Source organism: Taurulus bubalis (genome assembly GCF_910589615.1).
Source record: "Taurulus bubalis genome assembly, chromosome: 15".
Classification (NCBI taxonomy): domain Eukaryota; kingdom Metazoa; phylum Chordata; class Actinopteri; order Perciformes; family Cottidae; genus Taurulus; species Taurulus bubalis.
In genome coordinates, this window is record NC_136603.1 from 23196552 (window position 1) to 23223769 (window position 27218).

At 45.4% G+C, this 27218-nt stretch overlaps 2 protein-coding genes across 2 annotated transcripts; one reads left to right on the plus strand and one right to left on the minus strand.

Moving 5' to 3' along the window:
- The first annotated feature begins 4147 nt into the window (after positions 1-4147).
- ddx18 (DEAD (Asp-Glu-Ala-Asp) box polypeptide 18) lies at positions 4148-9136 on the plus strand. The gene is made up of 14 exons (XM_079231217.1): positions 4148-4280; positions 4709-4852; positions 4986-5186; positions 5782-5917; positions 6039-6139; positions 6556-6755; positions 6951-7065; positions 7329-7468; positions 7548-7709; positions 7796-7948; positions 8048-8161; positions 8280-8336; positions 8438-8615; positions 8753-9136. The coding sequence occupies exons 1-14, from the start codon at positions 4175-4177 to the stop codon at positions 8896-8898; spliced, it is 1953 nt and encodes a 650-aa protein (XP_079087343.1). The 5' UTR covers positions 4148-4174; the 3' UTR covers positions 8899-9136.
- Positions 9137-9696: 560 nt separating this feature from the next.
- On the minus strand, positions 9697-27019 carry LOC306748270 (glycerol kinase-like; the record flags this gene model as incomplete). Its single annotated transcript, XM_079231419.1, has 20 exons — positions 9697-9975; positions 11257-11315; positions 11418-11504; positions 11902-12045; positions 13330-13450; positions 13585-13669; positions 14252-14348; positions 14461-14539; positions 14624-14704; positions 14802-14844; positions 15555-15622; positions 16043-16078; positions 17243-17309; positions 17502-17611; positions 17944-18081; positions 18286-18365; positions 20967-21044; positions 21136-21242; positions 23627-23700; positions 26966-27019. 19 exons carry the CDS (start codon positions 27017-27019, stop codon positions 11287-11289), a joined length of 1578 nt encoding a protein of 525 aa, XP_079087545.1. The 3' UTR covers positions 9697-9975; positions 11257-11286.
- Positions 27020-27218: the final 199 nt, after the last annotated feature.

Genomic DNA, 27218 nt, shown 5'->3' on the forward strand with positions numbered 1-27218 from the left:
TTAAAACTGATATTATCATTATTATTGTAGTATTAATCATTACAATGTAAGCCTTCTCTCGCTCTCTCATCACTGACTGTGGAAACGTGGATTGTGTGTCTCTTCCTCCAGACTCTGGGACCCTGGAGGAAGAGAGGAGAGACACACAATCCACGATGCTGTATAGTTTCCACAGTCAGTGATGGTTTGGGGTGCCATGTCATCTGCTGGTGTTGGTCCACTGTGTTTTCTGAGGTCCAAGGTCAACGCAGCCGTATACCAGGACGTTTTAGAGCACCTTTGGAGATGCAGATTTCATTTTCCAACAGGACTTGGCACCTGCACACAGTGCCAAAGCAACCAGTACCTGGTTTAAGGACCATGGTATCCTGTTCTTAATTGTCCAGCAAACTCGCCTGACCTCAACCCCATAGAAAATCTATGGGGTTGAGGTCAGGCGAGTTTGTATTGTGAAGCGGATGATGCGAAATGCCAGACCCAACAATGCAGAAGAGCTGAAGGCCACTATCAGAGCAACCTGGGCTCTCATAACACCTGAGCAGTGCCACAGACTGATGGACTCCATGCCACGCCGCATTGCTGCAGTAAATCAGGCAAAAGGAGCCTCAACAATTGAGGTGCTCATACGTTTCATGTTCAGACTTTTTCAGTTGGCCAAGATTTCTAAAAATCCTTTCTTTGTATTGATCTTAAGTAATATCCTAATTTTCTAACATACTGAATTTGGGATTTCCCTTAGTTGTCAGTTATAATCATCAAAATTAAAGAAATAAACATTTGAAATATATCAGTCTGTGTGTAATGAATGAATATAATAGACAAATTTCGCTTTTTGAATGGAATTAGTGAAATAAATCAACTTTTTGATGATATTCTAATTATATGACCAGCACCTGTATGTGTATATTATGACGACACATTTCCGCGGTCAGATCCGGGGGCCAAGCTGTGGACCGAGTTCGCGACGTCGGTCGGGAAGCCAGGTGAGCGGGACCAGGGTGCAACACGATGAGAGTTACAGGAGAGCGCAGTAGTGTGCATACAACCTGATCCAACATGCACAGCTGGAGTATGAAGTGCACCCGGCTGCACTTTATTCAAGTTTGTCTTTATGTAATGGAAGCTGGCTGACATGATGTTTAAAGACCCCATGATGCTCTTTTTATATTTATATATTTATATTGGTCTCAAATATGTGTTGACGTGCACTCTGGCACGATTCTGTGTCTGTAGCTTTAAATATGCAAATGAGCTGCCGCTCAGTCACGCCCCCTCGCATTTGAGCTCTTCCTTTACTGACTAAATTATAGTTTATGCCCCTCTTCACAAATGTCTGGTGGTTTTGATCAGCTCTTTTTTACACAGGTTTCAGATAGATGAAGCAGGAGAAAAAGAGAGGGGGAGTTCCTTTCTGACACTTTGTTTTTTTATTTTTTATTCTAACGGTTGCGCACGCAAAAGTGCAATATGGCGCACTCTTATTTTGTTATTTTATTGTAATTTTGTGTGTTAGGAGGACCCAGCAAAACAAGCTTTTCATTGTACATAGTAACTATGTTATCTGTGCATATGACAATAAAAATATATTGAATCTTTGGGGATCTGTAGACACACTGGGGTCACATAGTTAAGTAACAAAGACAAGAAAAGGTGAATTTTGCATAATTGGGGACCTTCAACATTTATCTTAATTTTGGGGTAAAGTCTACTTCCTTGACTGCAGCTTCTAACCCAGGCAGCAACCAGCCACGTGTCTTTAAACGTGATGTTCATTTAGTAAATAATGGTCCATTTAGAGTCAAAGAAACCATGGAGCAGAGTATTCTTTACCACTACCAGAGTCTCTACGTCACTCCTCCACCATGTGGGTTTACCCGACAGTGTTCTAGTTTATCCTTACTTCTTCCTACTAATTTTACTACTGTTACTATTACTATTCAGCACATTTCCTCCTTGCAGTGTCTGACGTTGAGAGAAGATCCAGATCTCTCCGGACTCAGTACGAGAGGATGCTGTGGCATCCAGAGAACCTCAGCACCGCCCAGCAGACGATGCTGCGGGAGAAACTGGACATCTTGAGGCCTTATATAGTTCGCAGGCGAGGCGATTCCTACCTGGTAAATTGAAACTAATGCGGAAACTAATCTGCTTTCCCTGCAGATCTTGATTGCACACGTTTCTTTTATGTACGTGCTTGCACTTTTTTTGCAGGAGGACAAGTTTGATGACCGGCATGAGGAGGAGCTGGAGACCGAAGGAAGTATGGACCAGGAGATGGGAGGCTCGTTTGGGAGCCCACTGGACGAGGATGTGACTGTGCACGATCCGGCTGAAGAGCCCCACCTGTCCTGAAGAGACCCATGCCTGCCGGGGCTCTTCCAGGCCCCGGCAGGCATCCTCATGGACGCACCACTCGTGGAGGCAGATGCTTTTGAAGAGAAAGAACAAGGGCTGTGAGGTCGGAAGGGGGACGCAGAGATGGGAGGAGATGAGGCACCTGAGGAGGATGTCCAGTCTTGCAGTCTGTCCAGCAAGTCCGAGCAGCGGAGGAGAAGAGTGGAAACGACTGCCTGGTTTTCATCCAGGCTGCTGAGAACAAGAGAGAGACAGAGCAACACACGGTTCAGGTCAAGGAGGACATGTACTATATCTTCTGATTAGTCATCTCAATCAGTAAGTGTAGGTTAGAAAGCTTCTTGAGAATTGGAACACTTAAATGCCTTACAGAAGACTTGATATGTGTGACGTGTCAGCACTTAGTAGCACTTTGTAGAGGATACCAACGATTATCCATAGTGATGCCACATCCAAAATCAAAGCCGAGAGACTTTTCTGGTTTTTCAAAACACAAGATGTAGTTTCTAGTGAATGTACAGCTCAGCTTTATAATTAAAGAATTCAAATTATTTTTGTATTGTATTTTTTCAATGTGCTGTTTCACAAGTCTCATACAAGTATTATTTTCTTTCTTTCTTCTTCTTACTATAATGCCATGTTTTCAAAAATGAATACATGCTTTAGTGTAGTTAGTAGCAATCTGATATAACCTGCCGTCTTACTTTGAAAATGTAGACTACTGTAGTTTGAAAACAGCACATGCTTTTAGTGTAGACATGAAAACACACAATATAGCACAATAACAGCTGTCAGTTACAGTGGAAGGCATCTGCTAAATAAAATCTAAAACACAAAAGTAATATGAGGACACCGAAACAGGTTGTTTTATTCGAGCAACAGGTCTCAACATTATTTTCCATTTAGATATATTCGTTATGCGTGTCAGTGCTGTGATAACCTGTAGGTCATGACCTCCACTCCAATTGTTCATCGATTGCCAGTTAAAGGTCTCAACTTCCTGTTCCAGTCAATGTTAAATGTATGCATACTTTCCAAGATATTGACGCATCCTGGATTTATTTGTGGAAATTATTAATCTACAGTTAAATAGTTTGATGACAAAATTGCCATGTAGTCATCAAACAATTGAACGATCATCATATTACAAGACAGGCTTATGTTATGTTTATATATACATTATGTTGTCAGTTAACAGGCATCACTACAGGCACCCTGTGAGCTGCGAATGACCCCATAAAACAAACATTACTGGAAAGGTTCATGTTTGAGCAATGCATTGTTTTACTAATGTTTTGGGTCTGTAGAGGTGCATTCTATGGAAACACAATAGCTAAACCTAACACCTTCACCAGAAATATGTTGATACGAGCCATACAGTGCTAATTACAGTATAAAAAACATATATATTAGTATGGAGCTGTACTTTTAAAATACACTACTGACAGCGACCATTACATCTAGTATGACATCGAAAAGAAGCTTAAAACTCTACCATTAGTCAGTGTCACACTATGTTTTATATATTTTTATCAAATACAGTTAACGTTAAACCCCATGTTTCATTTAGTTAAATGTGTTATAACATTTTTGAAGGCTAGCTGAGCAGACTCAGGTTGCAGCTACATGCTAAACAAGCGTTTTAGTTGCAAAATATAGCTTAAAACTGCCATCGTTTCTGTATTTTAATAATCCTCGCCGTTGATAAATGCCTGTTCGACGAGCGAGGTCCTTAATCTTTTCACTCAGGCACGCAGACGGGAGCTCTGAAGGGTCCTCAGCGCCACTCTCGTACACACGTGTGCAGTGCGCTGTTGCCATGGCGGACCTACAGATGAAGCTGCTCCGCAAGAAAATTCAGAAAAGAACAGATAAGAACAAGGAGCGCAAACTGCTCCAGACGCAGGCAGATGAGGAGGAGGCCGGTAAGTGAGGAGGATGGACGGAGGGTTCGCGTGTTGTTGTTGTTGTTGTTTCCTGTGTTTCTGAAGCCGGGACGACCTCTCATGCTAAGCTAGCTCCGTTAGCATGGTTTTCATTAGACACTCTCGTCAAACGTAGAAACGTAAAATAACGTTAGCTGACGTTAATTTGTGACATTACATACTCGTGTGTTTTTGTCACCGTAATGTGTCGCATATTATTATCCATAAGCGTCGCTACAATGTGGTTAGCTAGCGTTAGCATGGTAACTAAAGTTGTGCTACACGGATGTTAACGTTACCCAGTAACGGAAGTAACCCGAAGGCCTACCAGTACCAACTCTAAACTGACTTCTTCCTAACAGTTTCCTTCACGTGACTGATCGGCTGAGTAACGTTGAGTGTGTGTGTTGTCGCGATGTGTTTGACAGTAAACGCAAACGGACTGGAGGAGAAGTCTAAGAAGAAGCAGAAACGGGTCGTGGTTCCGCTGGAAGAGGCCCCGGCAGAGGAAACCCCTCTGAAGAAGAAGACGAAGAAGAAACGGAAGCTGGCTGATGCTGCAGAGTCACCAGGTAACAGCTGGAGGAATGTACCTTCCTGATATTGATGAACTGCATCGTGTGTGTGTGTGTGTGTGTGTGTGTGTGTGTGTGTGTGTGTGTGTGTCTGTGTGTGATGACTAACATGTGGTACTCCTCATCCCAGTTGAGAAGAAGACCAAAACATTGGAGGAAGAGGAGGAAGATACAACAGAAGATGGAGAAAAGGAAAGCCATAAACCAGAGGAAGCTGCAGATGACAAAAAGGAGGGAGATGAGGAGGAGGACGAAGACGGAGATGATGATGATGATGATGATGATGATGATGATGATGAAGAACAGCCGGCGTTACCATCTGGTTTAACAGGTACTGAAGGACTGTAGACCGGACCGGGTCCTCAGTGGTTATATGTCCATTAGCTGCGTCCAGAATCTAATACGGGCCTGCAGCAGCTGGACCGGCTCTGTGGTGTGAAAGCACATCATTAATATGTACTTAACATTTGTCAGTTATGTATACACATAACCTACATTATTAACCAGGTTCTTCATGTGTATATAACTGTATTTAGTTAACCAGGTACTGTGGTACTCTGTGGGCTTCAGGGATCGGCTGCATCGAACTGTAAAGCTCTTTACTGTTCAACACACACACACACACACACACACGTTCTCCGGTAGTGACAATCAGAAATTCAGAGCGTTGCCTTTATGTGTTGCCCGCTCAGCGTTCCCATCCTGAAACGGGTGTCAACTAAGGCATACAGAAACTGTTGTGGTTGTCTGTGGGAGGAGCCTCCAGTGGCCCTCCTGACCAGAAGAACCGCTAGGACACCTGGATTTGTTTTAGTTTCTCACTACCGATCCTCCCGTTTTCTTTCCCTTTTGTCGTGGCCTTCTTCTTGAAATGGAGTCTGCCTTTGGGAGAGCGTTTCACTCATGTAGTGTCTCTGGTATTTCAGGAGCATTTGAAGACACGTCCTTCTCCTCTCTTGCTGAGCTGGTGAGTGACAGCACGCTGAAAGCCGTGAAGGAGATGGGCTTTGAACACATGACCGAGATCCAGCACAAAAGCATACGGCCCCTGCTGGAGGGAAGGTAAGCAGCTGATGTTTCATGTCTTTTGGCCTTCAGAGGTCGGCTCATTTCAGAGAAAAAACAAACATATTACCGTTAGACCAGAACTTAAACGGTGTTTGTCTGCTTTGCTTCTCTTTAGGGATGTTCTGGCTGCGGCCAAGACAGGCAGTGGTAAAACCTTGGCCTTCCTCATCCCGTCTATAGAGCTCATCTATAAACTCAAGTTCATGCCCAGAAACGGTAAGACTCCTGTTAACTTTAGAGAAACCAGCAACAGAAAAACTCCAACTGTGTTGCTAATGAAAGTAGCTTGCATCACTAGCTTCTAAAGTGACTGAATCTAGTAAGAACTTATGAGGATGAACGTAAGCATCGAGCGTAGCTATTGTTACCACTCGCAGCTGTTTAGGTATCAGCTCATGATGTGTAATGACAGGCCAAATCAAATGTTTGGCTTATTATTCCTGCAGCGGCCACAGTTGGCGGACCGTCGTTTCTCTTTATCAGCATTTCATTTATTGATTGCTGTGGGATGTAAAAATAATTTTACATAACGCAAAGCTTTCTAGAACGCATCCCTTCCTGTTGCTTTGAACGCTGCCACGCAAGAAGGAAACGACTTTCACCTCCACTAACCCTCTCCCCCTTCCTCTCAGGCACCGGCGTGGTGGTCCTTTCACCCACACGCGAGTTGGCCATGCAGACGTACGGCGTGCTGAAAGAGCTGATGGCGCACCACGTGCACACCTTCGGTCTGACCATGGGAGGCAGCAACCGCTCGGCGGAGGCCCAGAGACTGGCCAACGGGGTCAACATCCTGGTGGCCACGCCCGGCCGTCTGCTGGACCACCTCCAGGTGAGCAGGGTCCCGGGGAGAACCGGGACACAAACAGAGTACCGTATCAAAGTGGCCGTTGTCTACACAGACTATTAGTAGTCACCGATCTTCATAGAAACCGGGTCATTAAATAGGAGATTGTTGTTGTGTTGATCTGTTCCTCCTATACATGTCGTTGCTTTGATTATAAAACTTATCTTTTTGTGTCTTCAGAATACGTCTGGGTTCATGTACAAGAACCTACAGTGTCTGATTATCGACGAGGCCGACCGAATCTTGGAGGTGGGCTTCGAGGAGGAGCTGAAGCAGATCATCAAGCTGCTGCCAAGTACGTATTGTTGCAGATGGGACGGTGTAGTTAAAGGAGTACTTTGGCATATTAGGACTGCACTTTCATCAAGTTGGGTGGATTTGGAATATTTAAAACCGGTCAAAATCCATACAGCATAGAGATATACTGTGAGTCCATAAAAATAACTCCACCAGGCTTTCACAGGCTGCTTGTACTCTTCAAGATCTCTTTAAACAATGTCCACCCTGATGACCTGCTCCCTCTGAGTCCCTCTTTAACGTCTCTGCCTCGTTCTCCAGAGAAGAGACAGACCATGCTGTTCTCGGCCACTCAGACCCGTAAGGTGGAGGACCTGGCTCGCATCTCCCTGAAGAAAGAGCCGCTCTACGTGGGCGTGGACGACAACAAGGACAACGCCACCGTCGACGGCCTGGAGCAGGTACTGTCCCCCCCCGCCCATGTAGCGGTGAGGCCGCGCTCCTCTGCCGCGTTGTAACCAGACCCGTCTGGTGTTTCAGGGTTACGTGGTGTGTCCGTCGGAGAAGCGCTTCCTGCTGCTCTTCACCTTCCTGAAGAAGAACCGCAAGAAGAAGATCATGGTCTTCTTCGCCTCCTGTATGTCTGTGAAGTACCACTACGAGCTCCTCAACTACATCGACCTGCCCGTCATGGCCATCCATGTAAGACGCGTCGCCGACCCCCTGGCATCAGAGTCGTGTTCAGACGCCTCGGCCTCACCCGTCTCTCCTCATTCTGTTTCCTCCAGGGCAAACAGAAGCAGACCAAGCGCACCACCACCTTCTTCCAGTTCTGCAACGCCGACACGGGCATCCTGCTGTGTACTGACGTGGCAGCCCGAGGCCTGGACATCCCCGAGGTGGACTGGATCGTCCAGTACGATCCCCCAGATGACCCCAAGGTACTGGAGCTACAACTACATTTAACACCATAATTAAAACAATAGTTTGGTCATAGTTTTAGACTAGGACTCCTTTTAAGCTGGGTTCTGTGTCCGCAGGAGTACATCCACAGGGTGGGCAGGACGGCCAGAGGCATCAACGGCCGAGGCCACGCGCTCCTCATCCTCCGGCCAGAGGAGCTCGGCTTCCTGCGCTTCCTGAAGCAGGCCAAGGTAACCAGCGGAAACCCTCGTGGTCATTTAGCTCCTTCAGCTTTGTCCCAGCAGGTGGACATGTGCCAGGTCTTCATCCGGGACACGCCTCTTTACTCTGCTCCTTCTCTTTGTTCAGGTTCCACTGAGTGAGTTTGACTTTTCTTGGAGTAAAATCTCTGATATCCAGTCCCAGGTAAGACATGTACTTCTTAATAGCAGCTTCTACATGTCTGTAGTTTTCTAAAGATATAAAAGTGTTGTAGTCTAACAATACATCCACCTCTTGTTCCTAAGATGGAGAAGCTGATTGAGAAGAACTACTATCTCCACAAGTCGGCCCAAGAGGCCTACAAGTCGTATGTGAGGGCGTACGACTCCCACTCGCTCAAACAGATCTACAACGTCAACACCCTCAACCTCCCCATGGTGGCGCTGTCGTTCGGCTTCAAAGTGCCTCCTTACGTCGACCTGAGTATCCTTTGCTGCTGTTTGTTTGTTTGTTTGTTTTTGTTTGTTGTTGTCTTTATTTGTAATTGTTTCCTCGTGTCAAGTAGGTATGATTTGTGTATTAAAATAAAAGTAGTTCTCCTTAACTCTGCTGTTCTCCAGGTGTTCACGCTAGTAGAGGTGGGAAGATGGGGAAGAGAACCGGGGGAACAGGATTTGGATACCAGAAGTCCAATTTCGGGCAGAAATCCCGAGTCTTTAAGCACGTGAACAAAGGAAAGGGGGAGCGGAGGCAGTTCTCCCGCTGAACCCCTTCACGGGAACGCTCCCTGGACTGATCCCTCTCCTGTCTATCTGAAGACCTGCCCTTTTATCTGAACTTCCTGCTTTGAACAGAGGGCGGGGCTCCCGTCTAACATGTAGAGTATTTTGTAAATGTACACATCGTGGATGTAGGCCGCTGCATTCCTCCTGTGCTCCGCTGTGGACTCACTTTTCCAACATGACTTCATGTTACCTGTCTGGAATATTAAATGTCGACTTTCATTACGTTTGCTTCATTCATGCTACGTGGACACTTTGTGATTCTACATCACATTGTTACAGCACGTACACACTGCTGAAGTAAATCAGTCCTCACATGGATACAGTAACCACATGTTCCCTTTAAATGATGGAAAATCTCAATTGTTAAATTTGAAGAAAAACAACGCAGTCTTGAGGCGTCTCATCAGTGGATGTGTGTGATGGCTCAGATCTAAAGAGTTTCATCAGAGCGTGTCGTGTTGCTTTGACTTATTTTAATGGTTGTACGTCTCAGCACTGAGGTGCGTAATGATCTTTAGATCTGGTTAACATCACTTCCCAGTCCTCTCCAGACACGAGGGCTTTCTAAAGTGTTGGGAGGCAGAAACATGAGAAACCCCAAAACAAGTTCTAGCTCATTGTGAAAAATTACATTTTATTTATTTTCATCTCACTAGAACTAACAAGATTTAAGTTATGCAGTCTTTTTTTTTTTTTCTTTACAAAAACTGAATTAGTCTCATACCAAAGTTAAGAAAGAGGTACAACTCTCTGTACAAAACTATTAAAATACACTGCAGACTCTGCTTTAGTTCCAGTGATGAGGTGCAGCAGTAGTACAATACAGCCGAGTCTCACTGAACTTTACTGATCAAGTGGAAGAAGGCAAATCCAGTTTCTCTGTAAGAAAATGTGCTCAAGTGGTTCCAGAGCTGCTCGATTAGCTTTTCTGTGTCTGGTCCCAGCCGTCGGGTTCAACTACTGACAGGCTGCCCGTCGAGTCCTTCATGCACCGAGTCCCTTGCTCCGCAGCAGGTCTCCCTATTCCCATGACTGTAGAAGCGGTTACGCCTGGTGATCTGGGAGGAGAGAGAAGACCACTCAGAACTCTGCAGATGTTTTTGTCCGGTTGAGTACGAGGTCGGAGTCAAAGCGGTGAGTTTGGGTTAATGGTTTGAACCGAACACGCTGCTCTCTCACTGAGCGTCAACTAATTCCTCTTGATTAATGCAATTCATTCATGCAGGGGAGAGATCATCATCTCAACACCCTGTACCTGCAGAGAGGCGCCTCAGCTCAGACCAACAAGTGCTGTTCAAAAGGTTCATGATAGAACGAGTCAGTGGATTCAGGTTGTTTAAGTCCTGTGGTCATGTGACTTATTGGTGTTAGAGAATTGTAATGGATTCAGACTAAACCACAGTCCAACCTTAAACTGCAGCTACACTGTTCCAGAGCCACGGCCAGCTTAGTCAGCGGTAAACCATTTACATGCAGAAACATGACACCCAGGCCACAGAGATACAAGAGCTGCACCCATAGTGGATTCATTTGACTAAAGTGTTTCAAATGTATCTTTCATTTACTCACTTGTTCAATTATTTTTATTTAACAGAGTTCTTTAAAAGACAATTATTTACCACCCAGCAGCTGAGATGGACCACTACGATGGATTATTGGGGTCATTGTGGGTTACAAAGAGAAATTAGGGAGTCAAAGGAAATGAGTAATACTCGGAAAGAAAAATATTATTTACAAATTTATGAGAAGAAAACTTTTGTTATTTCCCCCTGAATAGACCCAATTCACAGCAGAAGTATTTCCTTATTTCTTAGTATATTGATGAGGTCATCCAGTGCAGGAGTAAAGCAGCAGCATCAGTGTCTGGTGGGAGGAGTGAAGCTTCCACAAATATACAACTTATTATCTCAAAGAATATTAAACTTGTTTTCTCATGAATATACAACTTTCATTTGGGAATTTCTGGACTCTAAATTGCCCGTAGGCGTGAATGGTTGTCTGTCTATGTGTGCCCTGAGATACACTGGCGACTTGTCCAGGTGAACCCTGCCTTCGCCCAATGACAGCTGGGATCGGATAATGGAGGGAATTTCTGATATTTGTTTCTTAAAATATTACCCCCTCTTTTTAAAAATCTACAATGGCCCTTCTACGCTGTGGTAGGATGACTCTTCCGTCCTGTTTTAACGCTTGGTGTCCAGTGACGGTTGATAAAGACACGTGTACTGCGTATGAACATGAACATGCGTATGAATGTGCACATGCTGTTAGTGGAGCCCAGTGGATCCCCGTCACAGCATGACCACGTTAGCATGTTAACACTGTCACACACGGCAGACCTTAGGGGCGGTTCTGGTGGGCGGAGCCCCTCAGGGGCCGCTCATCATCTTCCCTACACCTGTCAGTGAGATTCAGGAAAGATTATGTTGAAAAACAATTCCTGTATGTCACAGATTTATACAACTTACAGTCATACTTTTCATAAATAGACAAATATTACCGTTGGCATTGCAGCAAGGCTCTGTGGTCTCCCAGTTCATGGATCTCTGGACGGCCTTCTTCCAACGAGCAAAGCGGAACTCACTCTCTGTGAGGACAGACAGACAGAGAGAGAGAGAGACAGACAGAGAGAGAGACAGACAGAGAGAGAGAGAGAAAGAGAGAGAGAGAGAGAGACAGACAGACAGACAGACAGACAGAGAGAGAGAGACAGAGAGAGAGAGAGAGAGAGACAGACAGAGAGACAGACAGACAGACAGAGAGACAGAGAGACGGACAGACAGACGGGTTAGCGGGGGATACAGTGCCCCTTCTTCCCAGCACTTTTCCCCAGCAGATTTCTCAAAGACCCAGTGTCATGCATGTATCCTCCACTAGATGGCAGCAGAGGAGGCGTTACAGTGTCAGCGCTCAGAGTCTCATGCTGAGTATGAGCCGCTTCAAGAGGCTCAGAGGGCGTCACACATCCCGTGTGCTTCTTTCACCTTCAGAGTTGATCTGCGGCTGGAAGGTCTCAGACGTGACGTGCAGTAGGTGACTGGGGCTCAGGCTCCACACGCCCACGCCCTCTGCTGCCCCCGCTGCCATGGCTGCACCCAGAGCCGTGGTCTCTGACATGGTAGGTAGCACTGGACACAAACACACACACTAGGTGCAGTAAAAACGTTAAACTGTGAGTTTAAAGCCACTGGAATGCAAACATGTTGTGTAATGTGACGGATAATCAGGGAGTTCATGTATTTTTACTTGGCAGGTCACACAGTCTTCCACCGAGGAATTGAAATCATCAGACAAGATTGTAAAAGTGTTGGAAGAACAAGATGCATCCAGAAGGACTGCACGTTGTGGTGTGAGCTCAGTCCCTACTGGAGTTCATGGTACACATGGAGATGTCCATGAGGACCCAGTATGTACATAGCAGTACATTTTATCTACTGTAAATCAAGGTCGACGTCTGTCCTCCTGACCTTTGGCCCATTTAAAAAGAAACAACACGGACACAGGTTTAAAGTCCAGGTTTAGTCAATGCTTACTCAATCTGACAATAACAGATTTGAGTAGGAGAGACGACTTCACTGGAGCTGCAATTTTGCAACAATGTTTCACTTCAAAGGGCTCCACCCATGTAGCTTTGCACATTGCAGACAGCTAAGAAAAGGAGCAGCAACTTCTAAGACTTCTTCATGAACTCTATAGTGAGGATGAGGAGACTGTTCTCACTCAAGTGAACTCAGCAGCTCATCTTCTCTGCATCACATGACTGCATTGAACCGGTCAGAGCTAAGTTACAGTGTTACAGATGTAAATCAACATTCTCTAGCACTCAATTTCATATTTCCAGATGGATTTTAGGCAATTTAAATGATTGATTATCTTTACTGTTCCTTTACGTCACTCGACGTAACTTGTAGTTAGCCTCCCAGTCTACCGTTGGACAGTCTGAAGAGCCCCAATGCATTGTGGGGCAGTTGAGTCTGTCTGGTAAGCTCGCTTCTCATACTCACACAGAAGTTCTTGCTAACCCAGTAACCATCAGAATGTTCCAAAATCCACACATCACATAAGGAGTGGGAAGAGTATGTTAGCATGTGATCTCAAGCACAAGCCTCTCTCTTTGTCATCCACACCTCGTCCTCCTTGTCAAACCCTGGCGCCTACATTACCCACGATGCAAGTCGACCGTCTCCAGGTCAGAGACTCAGGTGTGCTAGTAGCGACTAATGTCCCCGAGCCGCCGGCCTGTGACACACAGCGGGCTGCAGAGGTCTGGGGTCGTCTTCAAACCCGACCGAGGCCGGACTCACACATGCAGAAGACCCAACACCGGGGGAGACTCACACACGTTTGGAGTCACATCTCCAAAATAACGGGCATGTGTTGCATGTGTAAGCTCGAGTGTAGAGGCCTCCTACCTACGGGGATGCAGAGGATGTCGGCCTGCAGCTGCATCAGTAACCTGTTGGAGGTCATGCCTCCATCCACCTGCAGCTCCGTCAGAGGGACGCCGCTGTCCTGGTTCATCGCATCAAGGATCTGACACACACACACACACACACACACACACACACACACACACACACAGTATTTATACCACTATCACAGGACAGTATGCCTTTGTTGTGACGAACAACAAGAAGAAGTCAACAAGCGGTGAAGGAGCTGCTCACCTCTCTGGTCTGAAAGCAGACGGCCTCCAGGGCAGCGAAGGCCAAGTGGTTCCTGTTGGTGAACTGAGTGAGTCCACAGATGATGCTGGAAGGCAGACGGAGGTAACAGTGTTGTTATTAGGGCACTTTGAAGCCATTCATTTTCATGCTTTCACGTTGCTGACGAAATCATTCAAGAAATCTAACGTTCTACAATCAAACAAACTACTATGGCCCTGAAACCCTGAGAGGGAAGTGAGAAAAATAAAGTCAGATCTAAATTGCTTTCTCACCTTTGTTCATCGTTCAAGAAATCGTTTTTGTGAAACAGGTGAAAATAAACAAGTTTCCCATCCCTGACAATAGGTGTGGAAAATGTTTTTAGCAGGTGCATAAAAATATCAAGTGTTTGTTGTTGTAAGACTCATTCTGGCCACAAGAGGCATCTCAACTCATGTTCTTACTAAAGGTGGCAAAATCTAGCCAAAAGACACACTAACCCATTTTTAACAATGCTTCAATATATTTGACACCACTATGTTGTGTTCAGAGTGAAGGGAGAAATTAAACTGCCTGTAAGAAAACAACAAAAACTGAAATGTTATTGCCTGCCAGAGCTCTTCTCCTCTTTTTGTGTCAAACTACAGCTGCTGGTTCAGATGTGTGTTTGAACAGCTGACTGGCTCACCCTCTGGCACTGGGCTCCCAGTACGGGGCATAGAGGCCGGAGAAGGCCGGCACGAAGTAGCAGCCGTGAGACGAGCCGGCTGCAGCTGCTAGCTTCTCTGAGAGAGAACAGGAGGACCAGTTATTAGTCAAACTCAAATATGTCTTTTCTACGTGATATAATCAAAAAGCGTTACGATTTCACGTAAGATCAGATCAGATGCTACGCACCGATCTCTGAGGAAGACTGCACGATGCCCAGGTTGTCCTTCAGCCAGCGCACCACGGCTCCGGCGATGGCCACGGAACCCTGGAGACAGAAAAACACGGGAGCGCGTCACAGAGTATTCACAGCGGAGGACACGGCTGCACCGAGGAGGGAGCGCTCACACACCTCCAGGGCGTAGCAGGCCGGCTCGTCCTTCCCCAGCTTGTAGGCGACCGTGGTCAGCAGGCCGTGGTCTGACACCAGAGGCTAGTGGGGTCACAAGGAAGCACGGTGAGGGAGGTAGCGCCCGAGCAGAGGGTCCTTCTAAATGTCAGACCAGAGTCACATGTTGCTCTCATCCTACCTTGGTCCCTGTGTTTCTGAGCAGGAAGCAGCCGGTGCCGTACCTTTACATAACAAGGTGGGAAAAAGAGTAAGTCAGGTGAACTGGGAAAGAAACATCACTTATTTATAAGTGACTGTGTCTGAATGATGGAGATACTCACAAGTCTGTGTCTTTGCATAATCAGTTTGAAGCGGATTAAAGAAGTGTGTCTCACTGTATTCTATTTCTTTTATGTTGTTATATGAAAAGAGAAAACACTAAATATCCTGACTTGATCCCATGATATATTATTCTGGTTTAGGCTGTTTACATACACACTAGACCTTAAAACTTGTAGTTATCTTTATTCCACAAAATTGGCCTTTCTATAACATGTTTCATGTTAGATTTGTAAACTTGGGCAGACATAAGCTCTCAGGTCAATTCTAACTTGACTTTTTAGTTTTTAGGGTTTTCTTTTCAAATAAACATAGTTTACAAGAGTTTATTTTAGGTTCTGGGTCCTCTCTTCATGATACTCCATTTCAACAGTCTTCGTACAAACTGGTGAGTCACTTCAGTTCACCTTGATTTCATTATAAAAAGTATTGTATATGCCAATAGTTACGTCATGACATGCATGAAGAATAGCTCAAGCTAAGCTGCTTCCCCCTGAAACAGTTGTTTCCCAGGCTCCAGACTGCCTTTAACGTTACGTCATGCTGGCACCTCCTTTCAACCACGATGGACACAGAGAACCAAGAGGTCAAAGAAGAAAGGCTGAGGGCTCACGTGTTTTTGGCCTGACCTTCCTGGAGGCACATCTGACCCACCAGAGCAGCCGACTGGTCGCCGAGACACTGATGGAGCAAGGCTGTGTTAGAGGGCATGTGTGAATTTACACACACACACACACACACACACACACACACACGTTTGATAAGAATGCCTTAAATTAGGTTGACCAAGATATTAACTAAAGGGACATTTCACATTAAATCACAGCAGCAACTATAAACAAAACATACCACAAAACATATGAGAATACGATTCAAATATATAAACATGCGGCCATACTACATAATAAGAGACACTACAGTAAATAGTAAATGACGTAGTGTGCTGTGAGCATCAAACCAATGCTCAGATGGGCCAAAGCCCAGTTTGTTGACGGGCTCATACTGGAGGAAGGCCTTTGGAGCTTCACCACCACACTGAACACACACACACACACACACACACACTGTTCTGAACACACAACGCCACACGCTCAGACTCACCCCAGAGATTGGAACTCCTGCAAAAAAGCTGGATTTCTGCGTGGAAAACAGACACAGAAACACACAATGACTGCAGGGTCATGAGGACTGTAACTGAGCTACAAAACACTGTTTGCATTGACAACATGTGAATCAAGCGAGAAGTGGCGACAGGACATTGTAGGGAACATGTGAAACAGGAAAATACCTCGATGGCACAGCCATCTACATGAATAACGTCTCCTTCCTATAATAACGGCCTCCTCGTGACGCCAGCCACCTCTGGTAAACTCACCTCCATCCTCAGTTGAACAGATCATGTGATTCTACCCCTGTAGTATAACGACCATGTCAAGAGAGTGACTTTAGGCCGTTTTATTGTTTTCTGAAAAACCTGAAAATGACGTAGTCCTAATTTTAGGAAGGTGACGATAATGAAATGCTCACTACTAAAGAATAAAGGAATAACACGGCTACAGTAATCCCAACCAGACTTTTATGATTCAGTACGTTATCAGTGCTCATCATTTCCAGTTCATTGCAATAAACTCCTTTTATGAGCTACACAATAAGGAACATCACAATCAGGACTGAGCTTCTTTTATTAAACTATCGTGTGAAGCAAGAGTCCTCACAGACAAATTACCTGTTCCCTTCCTTGTGAGGGCATCTCTTCTAGTACTGCTTTAAAGGTTCAGAGGAAAACAATAAGTAACTATGTTCTGAGGAAAAATAAAAATCAGACCCATAAAATGGAGGAAACAAACAGAGCTGCCACGTTGCTGACCTCTGACCTGCGGGGCAAGGTGCAGGTTTATCACAACGCAAACAGACCAGAGGGACAAAGCTACAGGGATCTTATCAGGTCATTAATCACAATAAAAGACTCCTGGATCCAGAATCACCTCGCAGTGATCTGCGCTCAGTCAAATCACATCATCCGTGACAAAACATACAAAGGGCAGAAATCTGTCCCTTCTTCACAAGTGAAGCCTTACACAAGCAAGCTGTGCAGAGGCCTTATGACCTCTGTAGTACAAACAGGGTGTTGTGTGTGTACACGCTGCCTCCTCTGATACCAGCCCATCAATGCTAATGATCTACACCATTCTTCAGGGATCATGATGTCAAATCAAATCATATTCTGAGGGGCAGAATGCATGCTGGGCCGGTGGAACACACGTCCTCACTGAAACACTGAGAACTTCAAAGTGAGCTCACCATCCAGCCGTATATCTCAGAGGAGCTTCTGACTTCGGGGAGGATTTCCATCGGGACGTCAAAGTACCTAGAAGCAGCACAACATGTCACGTTGGTGCCGGGTCATCGTGAACAGACGGGTGTGCGCTGTGTGTGTGGACAGTGATGTGAATTGACATGGGGTCACCTGAAAGTGTGTAAAGTCACACTGTGATACATTCAGTATTTGTCAGTAGAAGTCAGAGTGTGTCCCAGGCTTGTTGACTTGGTGTTTGTTTACCTGCAGAGCTCAGGATCCCAGTCCAAGCTGTGAATGTTGAAGAGCATGGTGCGACTGGCGTTTGACACGTCCGTGCAGTGGACGCCCCCGTTCTTGCCCCCCGTCAGGCACTGAGGGGAGAAAACACTGCGTCAAAAAAGGGGGTGTGGCTTCAGAGAAAGTGGAAACGTATTCATTCATTCTCTAGATCGTGATCTGAAAACAGCCTCCGTTGCAACATTTTCCAGACTGTGAATAAACATCAACAAGTGCAGCTAACAAACTAAGTCTAACTAACTAAAGTCTGAAATTCATGATTTATACTTTTAGTGAGGTGTCACAATTAATCAAAAATTGTAATCAAATTCGCAGTATGTCCAAATGCAGTTTTCAAAGTGCAGGTGGAGCAACACTAGTAAAGGTGTGCTATGCTGGGAGTCATTTTTTACATGCAAGCCCCTACCCAGATGATCCAGGAGTCCACCGTGCCGAACATGGCCCTCCCGCTCTGCACTGCCTGTTGCACCTCCTCCACGTTGTCCAGCAGCCAGCGCAGCTTCACTGCACTGAAGTAGGTGCTGATGGGGAGGCCCGTCTTGTGCTGCAGACACAGAGGAGGAGGAGGAGGAGGAGGAGAGACAGATGTGAGCTCTTGTTGGTGTTAAGAGCGTCGCCCTCTGGGTTAGAAGAAGATGAAGATACACAAATCAGAGAGAAGACCACTCCCACTGCTGAGCTCTCTTCTGAGGAGAAGCACTAGACCGTCTGCACCTGCTTCCTGATCTCATCCATGTGCGTCTCTCACCTTGAGGTGGTTCTTGTTTTGACCCGGAGCTTTGTTGATGAGCCTCTCCACTGTGGACTGTGTGCGCAGGTCCAGCCAAACTACAGACCAAGCAGAGGAGGATTACACTTAAGACACGTCCGCCTTCTGCCATCCTCAACATTTCAGCAAAATGGTTTCCAAACGTTTTGTGCTTATAAACCCATACAACATAGATGCCACCTCTCATCAGAAGTTGAGCGTCTAATACACAATAAATGCATCTCCTCAAAATATTTCAGCGGAATCATTTTTAAAAAGGTAGATTTCACGAAGGTGCAAAGATGAAAGAAGATAAACCTGTTTGTGTTCATTTCTATCTCCTTTTTTATCACAACTTGTCATTTTCAGACTTTATCTGATCACCGTATCTGAATGACTGCACTAGACACAAGAGCCATGAGGACAGGAACACACCAACACACTCGTCTTGGAGTCACCTGAGGTGTGTGTGTCTGGTGGAGTTAAAGACTCCACAAATGATGAACAAAGCAAGAAATCATTTACTGCCTGGCGACATACAGGAAACGTTCTCAGACAGACGCGAGTTATAATCTAAGGAGAACATTTTATTACAGAAATACATTGAAAAGCATGTGCATATGTGTTTAGATGAAGAAATGAAGCAAAGTACAAGCATAAATCAAGTTAAGGAAAAGCATTAAAGATGAAAACAAATACAATAATACAATACTATTAAAACATGAAGTTGCAGAAAGGTCGTTTATTCATCGTTTATTTCTGCTGACTCATTTTCTCTTTATTTATTTAGTTTGTTTAGAATTCACTGCATGTGATTACTGTTCTTCTTATTGGTTATTCCTGTTTGTTTCCATATTATTTAATCATATGAAGTTATCAGATAATAATTTTACTTGAATCTCAATACTAAATCTGTGCTACTATAGTAATCACTTCCGTTCTTCAAGGCCTGGATGAAAAGAACCCATCATGAGCTCGTCATCTGCAGCTGCCATCAGAATACCTCCACAGATGTATTTATCACTCACATGAACATGAGGTCTGACACTACGCAGGGTTGTAACCAGAGAAGCTGCAGCCAAGGGAATCTTTACACAAATAGACTGGTTGAATTGAGGGATGGTGTTCAAATTGGGTTTATGCGTGTCTATACAACTAAAGGAGAGCTACGCCCGTTTTCTCATTTCATACATTATTATTCCTACCGTTTTACGCCGAGTTCACACTGGAATCGAGAAGGTGGGAAAGTTAAACTCAGCCATCATAGATCAGAGACCATTTAAGTATCACATTTATTATATATCCAAAACCCATAGACGATGAGTAGTGAAAGATGTTCTCGTGACACAGAGCACAGAGGTTTGCTCAGAGTTTATGATGCATTTTCTGTTTCACACCTGAAAGCACTACTATAAAAGAAGCTAATTTGGGTATAAAAAAGAAAAACATTCCTGAAAAGTTTTGAAAAATGTTTATCTTAAAATAAAGTACTAATTTTACAAAAATAAATGTAACTTAATTGTCTTTGCCCTGTAGCTTTAAATTCAGTTAATTCAGGTGTTTAGTGATGTCAACAAAAAAAGCCACAATATTATATTATTCTCTTATAGAATGTGTGTGAGGGACTTTATCTGTTATTGAAACCACTTGTTTCACCTCTATTCTCTCTGTTGACATTATTAATGGACAGTGAATGAATATGTTAGGATGCTGATTATATTGGGCTTAGATTCTGTTCCTTCATTTCGGATGTGAGTCGATACGTTTGCTCAAACGAGTTGTGCTTTGTCTCGTAGCAAAGCTTCACATTGCGCTTTGAATAATCGTCTGAACACGTGAGACATACTAGTTTTTAACTGCCTTTGGGAAGAATGAACATAGAAGACTCTGGTTAAAGACTCTGGATAAAGACTCTGGATAAAGACTCTGGTTAAAGACTCTGGTTAAAGACTCTGGTTAAAGACTCTGGTTAAAGACTCTGGTTAAAGACTCTGGATAAAGACACTGGATAAAGACTCTGGATAAAGACTCTGGTTAAAGACTCTGGTTAAAGACTCTGGATAAAGACTCTGGATAAAGACTCTGTTTAAAGACTCTGGATAAAGACTCTGGATAAAGACTCTGGATAAAGACTCTGGATAAAGTCTCTGGATAAAGACTCTGGATAAAGACTCTGGATAAAGACTCTGGATAAAGACTTCTCTCTTTTTGGAGAACGCCATGTAAAGTACCTTCTCTCACTGTTCAGCCTCTCGTCCAGTCTCTCACTCAAGCCCCGATGCTTATCCGAATATGCACATGTGATTGGCCGAGTAGCATCACTTGATGTGATTTACATGCGTGTGATTGGTCGGTGTGTTTCCTGGGCCGCTGAACAAGTGCCGTAAAGGCTGGAAAAGCTGCGCCGGTTAAAATATAAGCGCTCTGTCAACTTTGAATAATTCTCAATCATCGATGGGTCGTAGGTCCAGGGTCCAGATACAACGGCGTCCGGGTCCGCCTGTTAGTGACCCGTGATCTAGGCGGTGTTCCCCTTTAAATTCTTTAAACTTTAAATTAAGTTTGAACATGTGAAGTAACTTTGCTATTCATCTTCATTGTAAAAATGGAATCATACAGAATTGATATTGTAAGCTTATTTGTCAGCGGTACTTGTTCTCTCAGATGTAGAATGCACCCACTAATGGCGTTGTAGAGTGGCTCCCCGGTCTCTTTGTCCCAAACCAGGGTCGTCTCTCTCTGATTGGTGACCCCCACCGCTGAGAAAACAGAAACATGGATGTGAATGAAACCCTGTTAGGTGTGGTTGGCTCTTTGTTTCTGTCACCCTCAGTTAGGCCTCGTCCTCACCTTTGATGTTGGCGACGTCGATGTTGAGCTGACAGAGTTTCTCACAGGTCCTCTCCATGCACTCGTACACTGACCGCATTATCTCTTTGGGGTCCGCCTCCACCCAGCTGATGGAAACACAAATACAGCCATGGAAACACACCGACACTCGTCTGTTTTGTAGGTTATACACTGATGCAACAAAACCATCAACGTGCAGAGTAGTTGTGTGTTGCCACCCGTTACCTGCTACCTATTACAAGGCTGTACTGGGTAAATGGGGTCGGGGCAATGGGGTGAAATGTCTTCTGCGTTCACCGTACAAAGAAGTGACCGTCGACTGGCGGCCCACGGGCCACATGCAGCCCGCGGACTACATGCAGCCACATGCAGCCCGCGGACTACATGCAGCCATATGCGGCCCGCGGGCCACATGCAGCCACATGCAGCCACCGGGCCACATGCAGCCCACATGCAGCCCACATGCAGCCCACATGCAGCCACATGCAGCCACATGCAGCCACATGCAGCCACATGCAGCCACCGGGCCACATGCAGCCACATGCAGCCACATGCAGCCCACATGCAGCCCACATGCAGCCCACATGCAGCCACATGCAGCCACATGCAGCCCACATGCAGCCACATGCAGCCCACATGCAGCCCACATGCAGCCCACATGCAGCCCACATGCAGCCCACATGCAGCCACATGCAGCCACATGCAGCCCACATGCAGCCACATGCAGCCCACATGCAGCCACATGCAGCCACATGCAGCCCGTGGGCCACATGCAGCCCACATGCAGCCACATGCAGCCCACAGGCCACATGCAGCCCACATGCAGCCACATGCAGCCCACGGGCCGCATGCAGCCCACATGCAGCCACATGCTGCCCACGGGCCACATGCAGCCCACATGCAGCCACATGCAGCCACATGCAGCCCGCGGGCCACATGCAGCCCGCGGGCCACATGCAGCCCGCGGGCCACATGCAGCCACATGCAGCCACATGCGGCCCGCGGGCCACATGCAGCCCACATGCAGCCACATGCAGCCCACATGCAGCCCACAGGCCACATGCAGCCACATGCAGCCCACGGGCCACATGCAGCCACATGCAGCCCGCATGCAGCCACATGCGGCCCGCGGGCCACATGCAGCCCACAGGCCACATGCAGCCACATGCAGCCCACGGGCCACATGCAGCCACATGCAGCCCACGGGTCGCATGCAGCCCGCCAAAGCCTCCCATCGGGCCCTCTGACTATTAATGTCCTCAAAAGGTGAGGAAGATAGAAATGTGTTCAGGTTCTTCAATATCAAATACTTGACTTTCCCTTCCCAAACTTAATGGTAATCATTGCAGTTCTTAAGAAATGTGATGCAGTTTGTGTCGTATGTATATGTAGTTGCATGCCCTGAGTACTGGTGAGGTCTACCGTTACAGGTTGAGCGTTATGAATAGCTAGGTGCCCATCAGTCCATTCTTCATTAAAGCTGTGGTTTTCCATGTCAACTCTCTGCTTGACTTTACCTGACCAACCATTCAACAGCCTTTTCTTCTTGCAGGCGTTTTCCACCAATAAGGACACCACATAGTTGAACCAAAACCAATCAGGACTCAATTCTGCAATAATGTTTCCTAAATACTTTTCAACCATCGGCCCTCAATGAACTGCCTCCCTGGTGGAGAACCGAGAGCATTTGAACTGACTGATTTGATCTGACTATCATGTCTTAAAGGAGTCTATTCACACTGACACAGGCTGATAAAATAACATTAAAATATGAAACAGTGTATTCTTTGAATGTAAAAGTACGGCCTGTACAAGGGTCCTGGACCTTGGAGAAATGGAGTTGCTGACCCCTGATATAGAGGAAGTGGTTATGATGGTTTTCTGTGAATCATCGTAAGTAAACAGCTGCTCCTCTGGCTGATGTAACCTTTAACACGACCTGAACTGATCACTGGCTTCAGGACATGTGGCATTAAGGCAACAGTAAGCAGGATTTACACTTAGCCATTGTTTATGTTAGAAAAACATAGAGCATAAGGTAGAATTTGCTAAATTGTAAGGTTCCTAATCTAATTTATCATGTATACATCTACCATAATGTTCCTGACCTGGCCTAAAGCAGGCTTCACTAAATACATGGCCTTTAGGACTTTGTTCATCCACCAGATGTAATTGACAGTGACCATTCAGATGAAACAATAAGAGCTGGACCTTAGACTCATTATGATGAGACATCAAATAGAGGAAGAGATTAGTCTCAAAAGCTCTTCCACTGAACCTCAGTCACCTGAGAACATTGATAGCAAACATCTGTCTACAACTCGACTGTTTCTAGCTTCTCAAATGTGAGGATTTGATGCTTTTTCTTTGTCATGTGTAATACACTGAATGTCTATGGGGTCAGACAGAGTAAGACAGGTGACTATGTCCCCTTGGTCTGCGGGAAGTTATAACGCTTCACTGCTAGATAGCTGCGATTAAAAGCACTCACCCCTCCTTGGGGAAACTCTGGTTGATCTCCACTTGGTGGTGACTCATCACCTCCGCTGTTTTTGCATTGAATACCTGTGGAGATATTTAATTAATGAGGGAGCAAGAATACAAAATAAAAATAAATGATACAGAGGAAGTGCCCGAGAGAAAAGGCAAGACAACGCAGGAATGGAAATATGGTGAGGAAGTTTTATTTCTGATGACCTACAAGACAGAGAGGAGAGCAGATGATGATGATGATGATGATGATGATGATTATTAGCTGAATTAAAGCAGCGTCTGGCGTGAACGTCACTCCACTAAAGAATTCAACACAGCAATGTAACACACAAGGAAAAAGCGGGACGCACTATGCCACCTTAAACTCTTTCCACTTCCTGATCCTCACACAGCTGCAAAGACTGGACACACACACACACACACACACACACACACACACACACACACACACACACACACGACACTGAAAGGAAAGACGCACCATTCTGTTGAAGTCATGCAGTTGGACAGCGGTCAGGAAAATCCTCCCGCCGTCATTAAAGGACCCGTTGTATGACGGGGAAGTAGCACCCTAATCTCACTCTTTTTAAATATTTTATGTCAATGTTTCATTCATCCTCTTCCAGATAATTGTATCTGTCAACATGCAATGGACATGTCTGTACAGTCTATGGGAGTGAAATAAATAAATAGCAGAAAATAACCAAGACACAAAAAATCTGACATTCGCTGAATTCATATGCCGACATGTTAAATTTAGCCAGAACACAAGTCCTGCATCCTCGTAGCCGAAGTGTTATCACTCCAAAGGCTCCATGAGATCTTTGCCAGGCTTTGCGTGCCATAAAGTTTGTGGTGCGACCATGCGAGTCAACATATGCATATTGGGAAATTAACGTAGGTGTAGCGTCCCTTTTTAAATATACTGACACAGATACTCTAGAGACCTCATTCTGAACGCTTTCAGACAAAACATCGGTCTATTCGGGCAGAGAGGCAGATTATACCCAGAGCTCAGCATAAGACTGAAACTATTACAACTATTTATCCGAAGCCAACTGTTTCTTTATGGTCTCAGGTCGGACGTGGACACGTGGAAAGGGACAAATTAAAACTAAAGATCACAGTTCAGTGACATCAAGCCTCACAAACAGCTACACTTTGGAGTCATTGAAATGAACAATCTGCACCCACTGTAACAGATAACTTGATTTCTAATTGTGTGTTGTCATGGTATTAGCATTGATTAACATGTCTGCAATAAGATGATTGACCATCTAATGCACAGAAATATAGACGAAGAGGTAACATGGTTGGATCCTGATTTGTATGTGAAGACGTAAAATACAGGCATGCAAATAATAAAGGGTTGCCTGATGCAACCTCGTCTTCATGACGCTACCAAACATGGACTGAATGAAGCCAGGGAGGTTATTATTTGCTTTTACTGCAGAACCAGCGTGGAGCGTGCAGGAACAGAGAAGAGGTTGCTTATCGCCATACGGAGAACCTTCTGGGTTCAAGATTAACTTCTGGTTTAAGTGACATGGTCTGTGCCACCAGGTCAGCTCTCAGCCTGTGACCTCACCGAGGGTTCAAGGCCGTTTGGAAAGAGCTGGTAACTCATTAAGAAAGCAGTTGTTATAATGGAACAGGCCTGCTGGGGACATCCGCACCTTTTGACCACATAACTTTCAGATATATTGCCCGCATAAGGAAAAATGGTTGGGTTACAAATGTAAAGTAGGAATTTGTGACTCTAAATATGTGTTTCCATTCCTGGTAAATCTTTAACAGGATCCGAGATCATACTTGTCGTAAAAGCAGCCGGTGATTTGACTTTAGTATCAGACGTGATCATATGAAATGCTTATATTCTTATGGAAGATGTTCAGGTTACTCGGGGTGAGAACAACACCATGCAGCTGTAGTTGTGTCTGTGAAATGTCCGGTTGTCTGCATGTTATCAGTATATTTTCATCAGAGAAGTCGTTGGACGGCCCAGTCTGGTGAGGAAAGGATTCTCCTGACAGGTCTGAGCCAGTTAGATGTCGATGAGAAACCTGTGCATGAACAGACCGAGCTTCCGGTTGAGAGTTAGAGTTCTTTGACTGTCACCCGGCGTGTTGACCAAACCGCTCCCTGCTATTGTAGCTGCAGCGCTTATTACTTTGCTTGTGATCAGATAATAAACTACCAGAACGAGAGAAGTTGCTCGGCTGAATTATTCCGGAGGCTTCATCAGGCATCCAATTCATACACGCTAACAGACGCCGGCCACACAGACTCCCTGTTATCTCAGTCACATGTCAGCTATATGGTTACCAGGTCTACTCAGGCATCAAACACCCTGTCCAGCTATCCCTTGACCAGCACGTTGAACCTCCATCTCTCCACAGCTCCAAACTGCTGGATTCTGTGCCAAGTCTGACTCTTCCAGCTGACCTACTTGAGGAAGCCCAATTCTGCTCACAATGGATCCCTAAACAGGATCATTTAACTAAACCGTGGAAACAAAGCGACTAGTGGAGACATCTGGTGAGTTGTTGACAACTTTTCACTGCGATATTCAGAACTAGGAATGGGATGATTTTAAGGAGGCGAGTGTCTTTGCTGGTTAAGTATAAACTAAACACAACAGAGGACACACACACACACACACACACACACACCCCTCAGAATACAGTCGTCTCACATTAGCACATCCTCATTACAATGCATAGCAATCTACTCAACACATTGGTTGGTTTGTAAACATCCCAGAGGTCACAGACAGTTACTGATCCCGGTCACCAGCTCTGCAGCCAGGTCTCACCAACAGGGACTGCTGGCTGTAGTATATATGGATGAGGAATGAATGTTTATAATGTTATATAATGTTTGCTTTTAGTCTATGTGGATGAGGAATGAATGATGCAGAGGTACACATTTAAAAAGAGTATCAGTGTTGCTACTTGATTCCTCTGAGAAAGTGACTATTGCTGATAAAGTGTTGCTGGCAATTAGTTGCTTCTTGATCATAATAGCATGTGATCACATAACAACTCTATCAAACCATGTGATGCATCATGTATGAGGTTTACTATGAGCAACACAACATCATACATCACAAGCAGGTCCACCGTTATTTCTTTAAATAACGGTGGACCTGTTGGATAAGTAAAGTCTTAGTTCAGACCCAAACTCCTCCTTTGCACCTGCAGCAGGTTCTTCTTCAGTGGAGGCTTGGTTCACGTCACGAGGTCAAACCCCGGAGGAACGTAACACACAGGAGTTGCATCAATAAAGAGCAGTGTGTTTGAAATGTACTAGACATGACACCTATGACGTCACTCACCAGAAACCTCGTCGAGCTCGTGCCCTGGTCAATTGCAGCAACCAGCGGGTCCATCATTGTACTGATTTGTTCTCCTCGTGACCCTGAAATGCAGTAAACCCAGCGGAGGTGAACACTACAGCTGCGGGCTTCGGGACACGAGTGATCCGGACACCGGCTCGGACCCTCTCGTGCGCCGGGAGGACTCGCCGGGGCTCCGGGGATTGGCTGCTCGTCAGAAGGCGTCGGCCATGCGCTGTCCAATCAGGTGCGG

Bases quoted from the DNA above. Each gene is read 5' to 3' on its own strand.
- ddx18 (XM_079231217.1), top strand. From the start codon at position 4,175: ATGGCGGACCTACAGATGAAGCTGCTCCGCAAGAAAATTCAGAAAAGA. The intron at 6,140-6,555 runs GTAAGACTCCTG...CCTTCCTCTCAG, and splicing joins CAAGTTCATGCCCAGAAACG to GCACCGGCGTGGTGGTCCTT. The intron at 7,710-7,795 runs GTAAGACGCGTC...TGTTTCCTCCAG, and splicing joins TGCCCGTCATGGCCATCCAT to GGCAAACAGAAGCAGACCAA.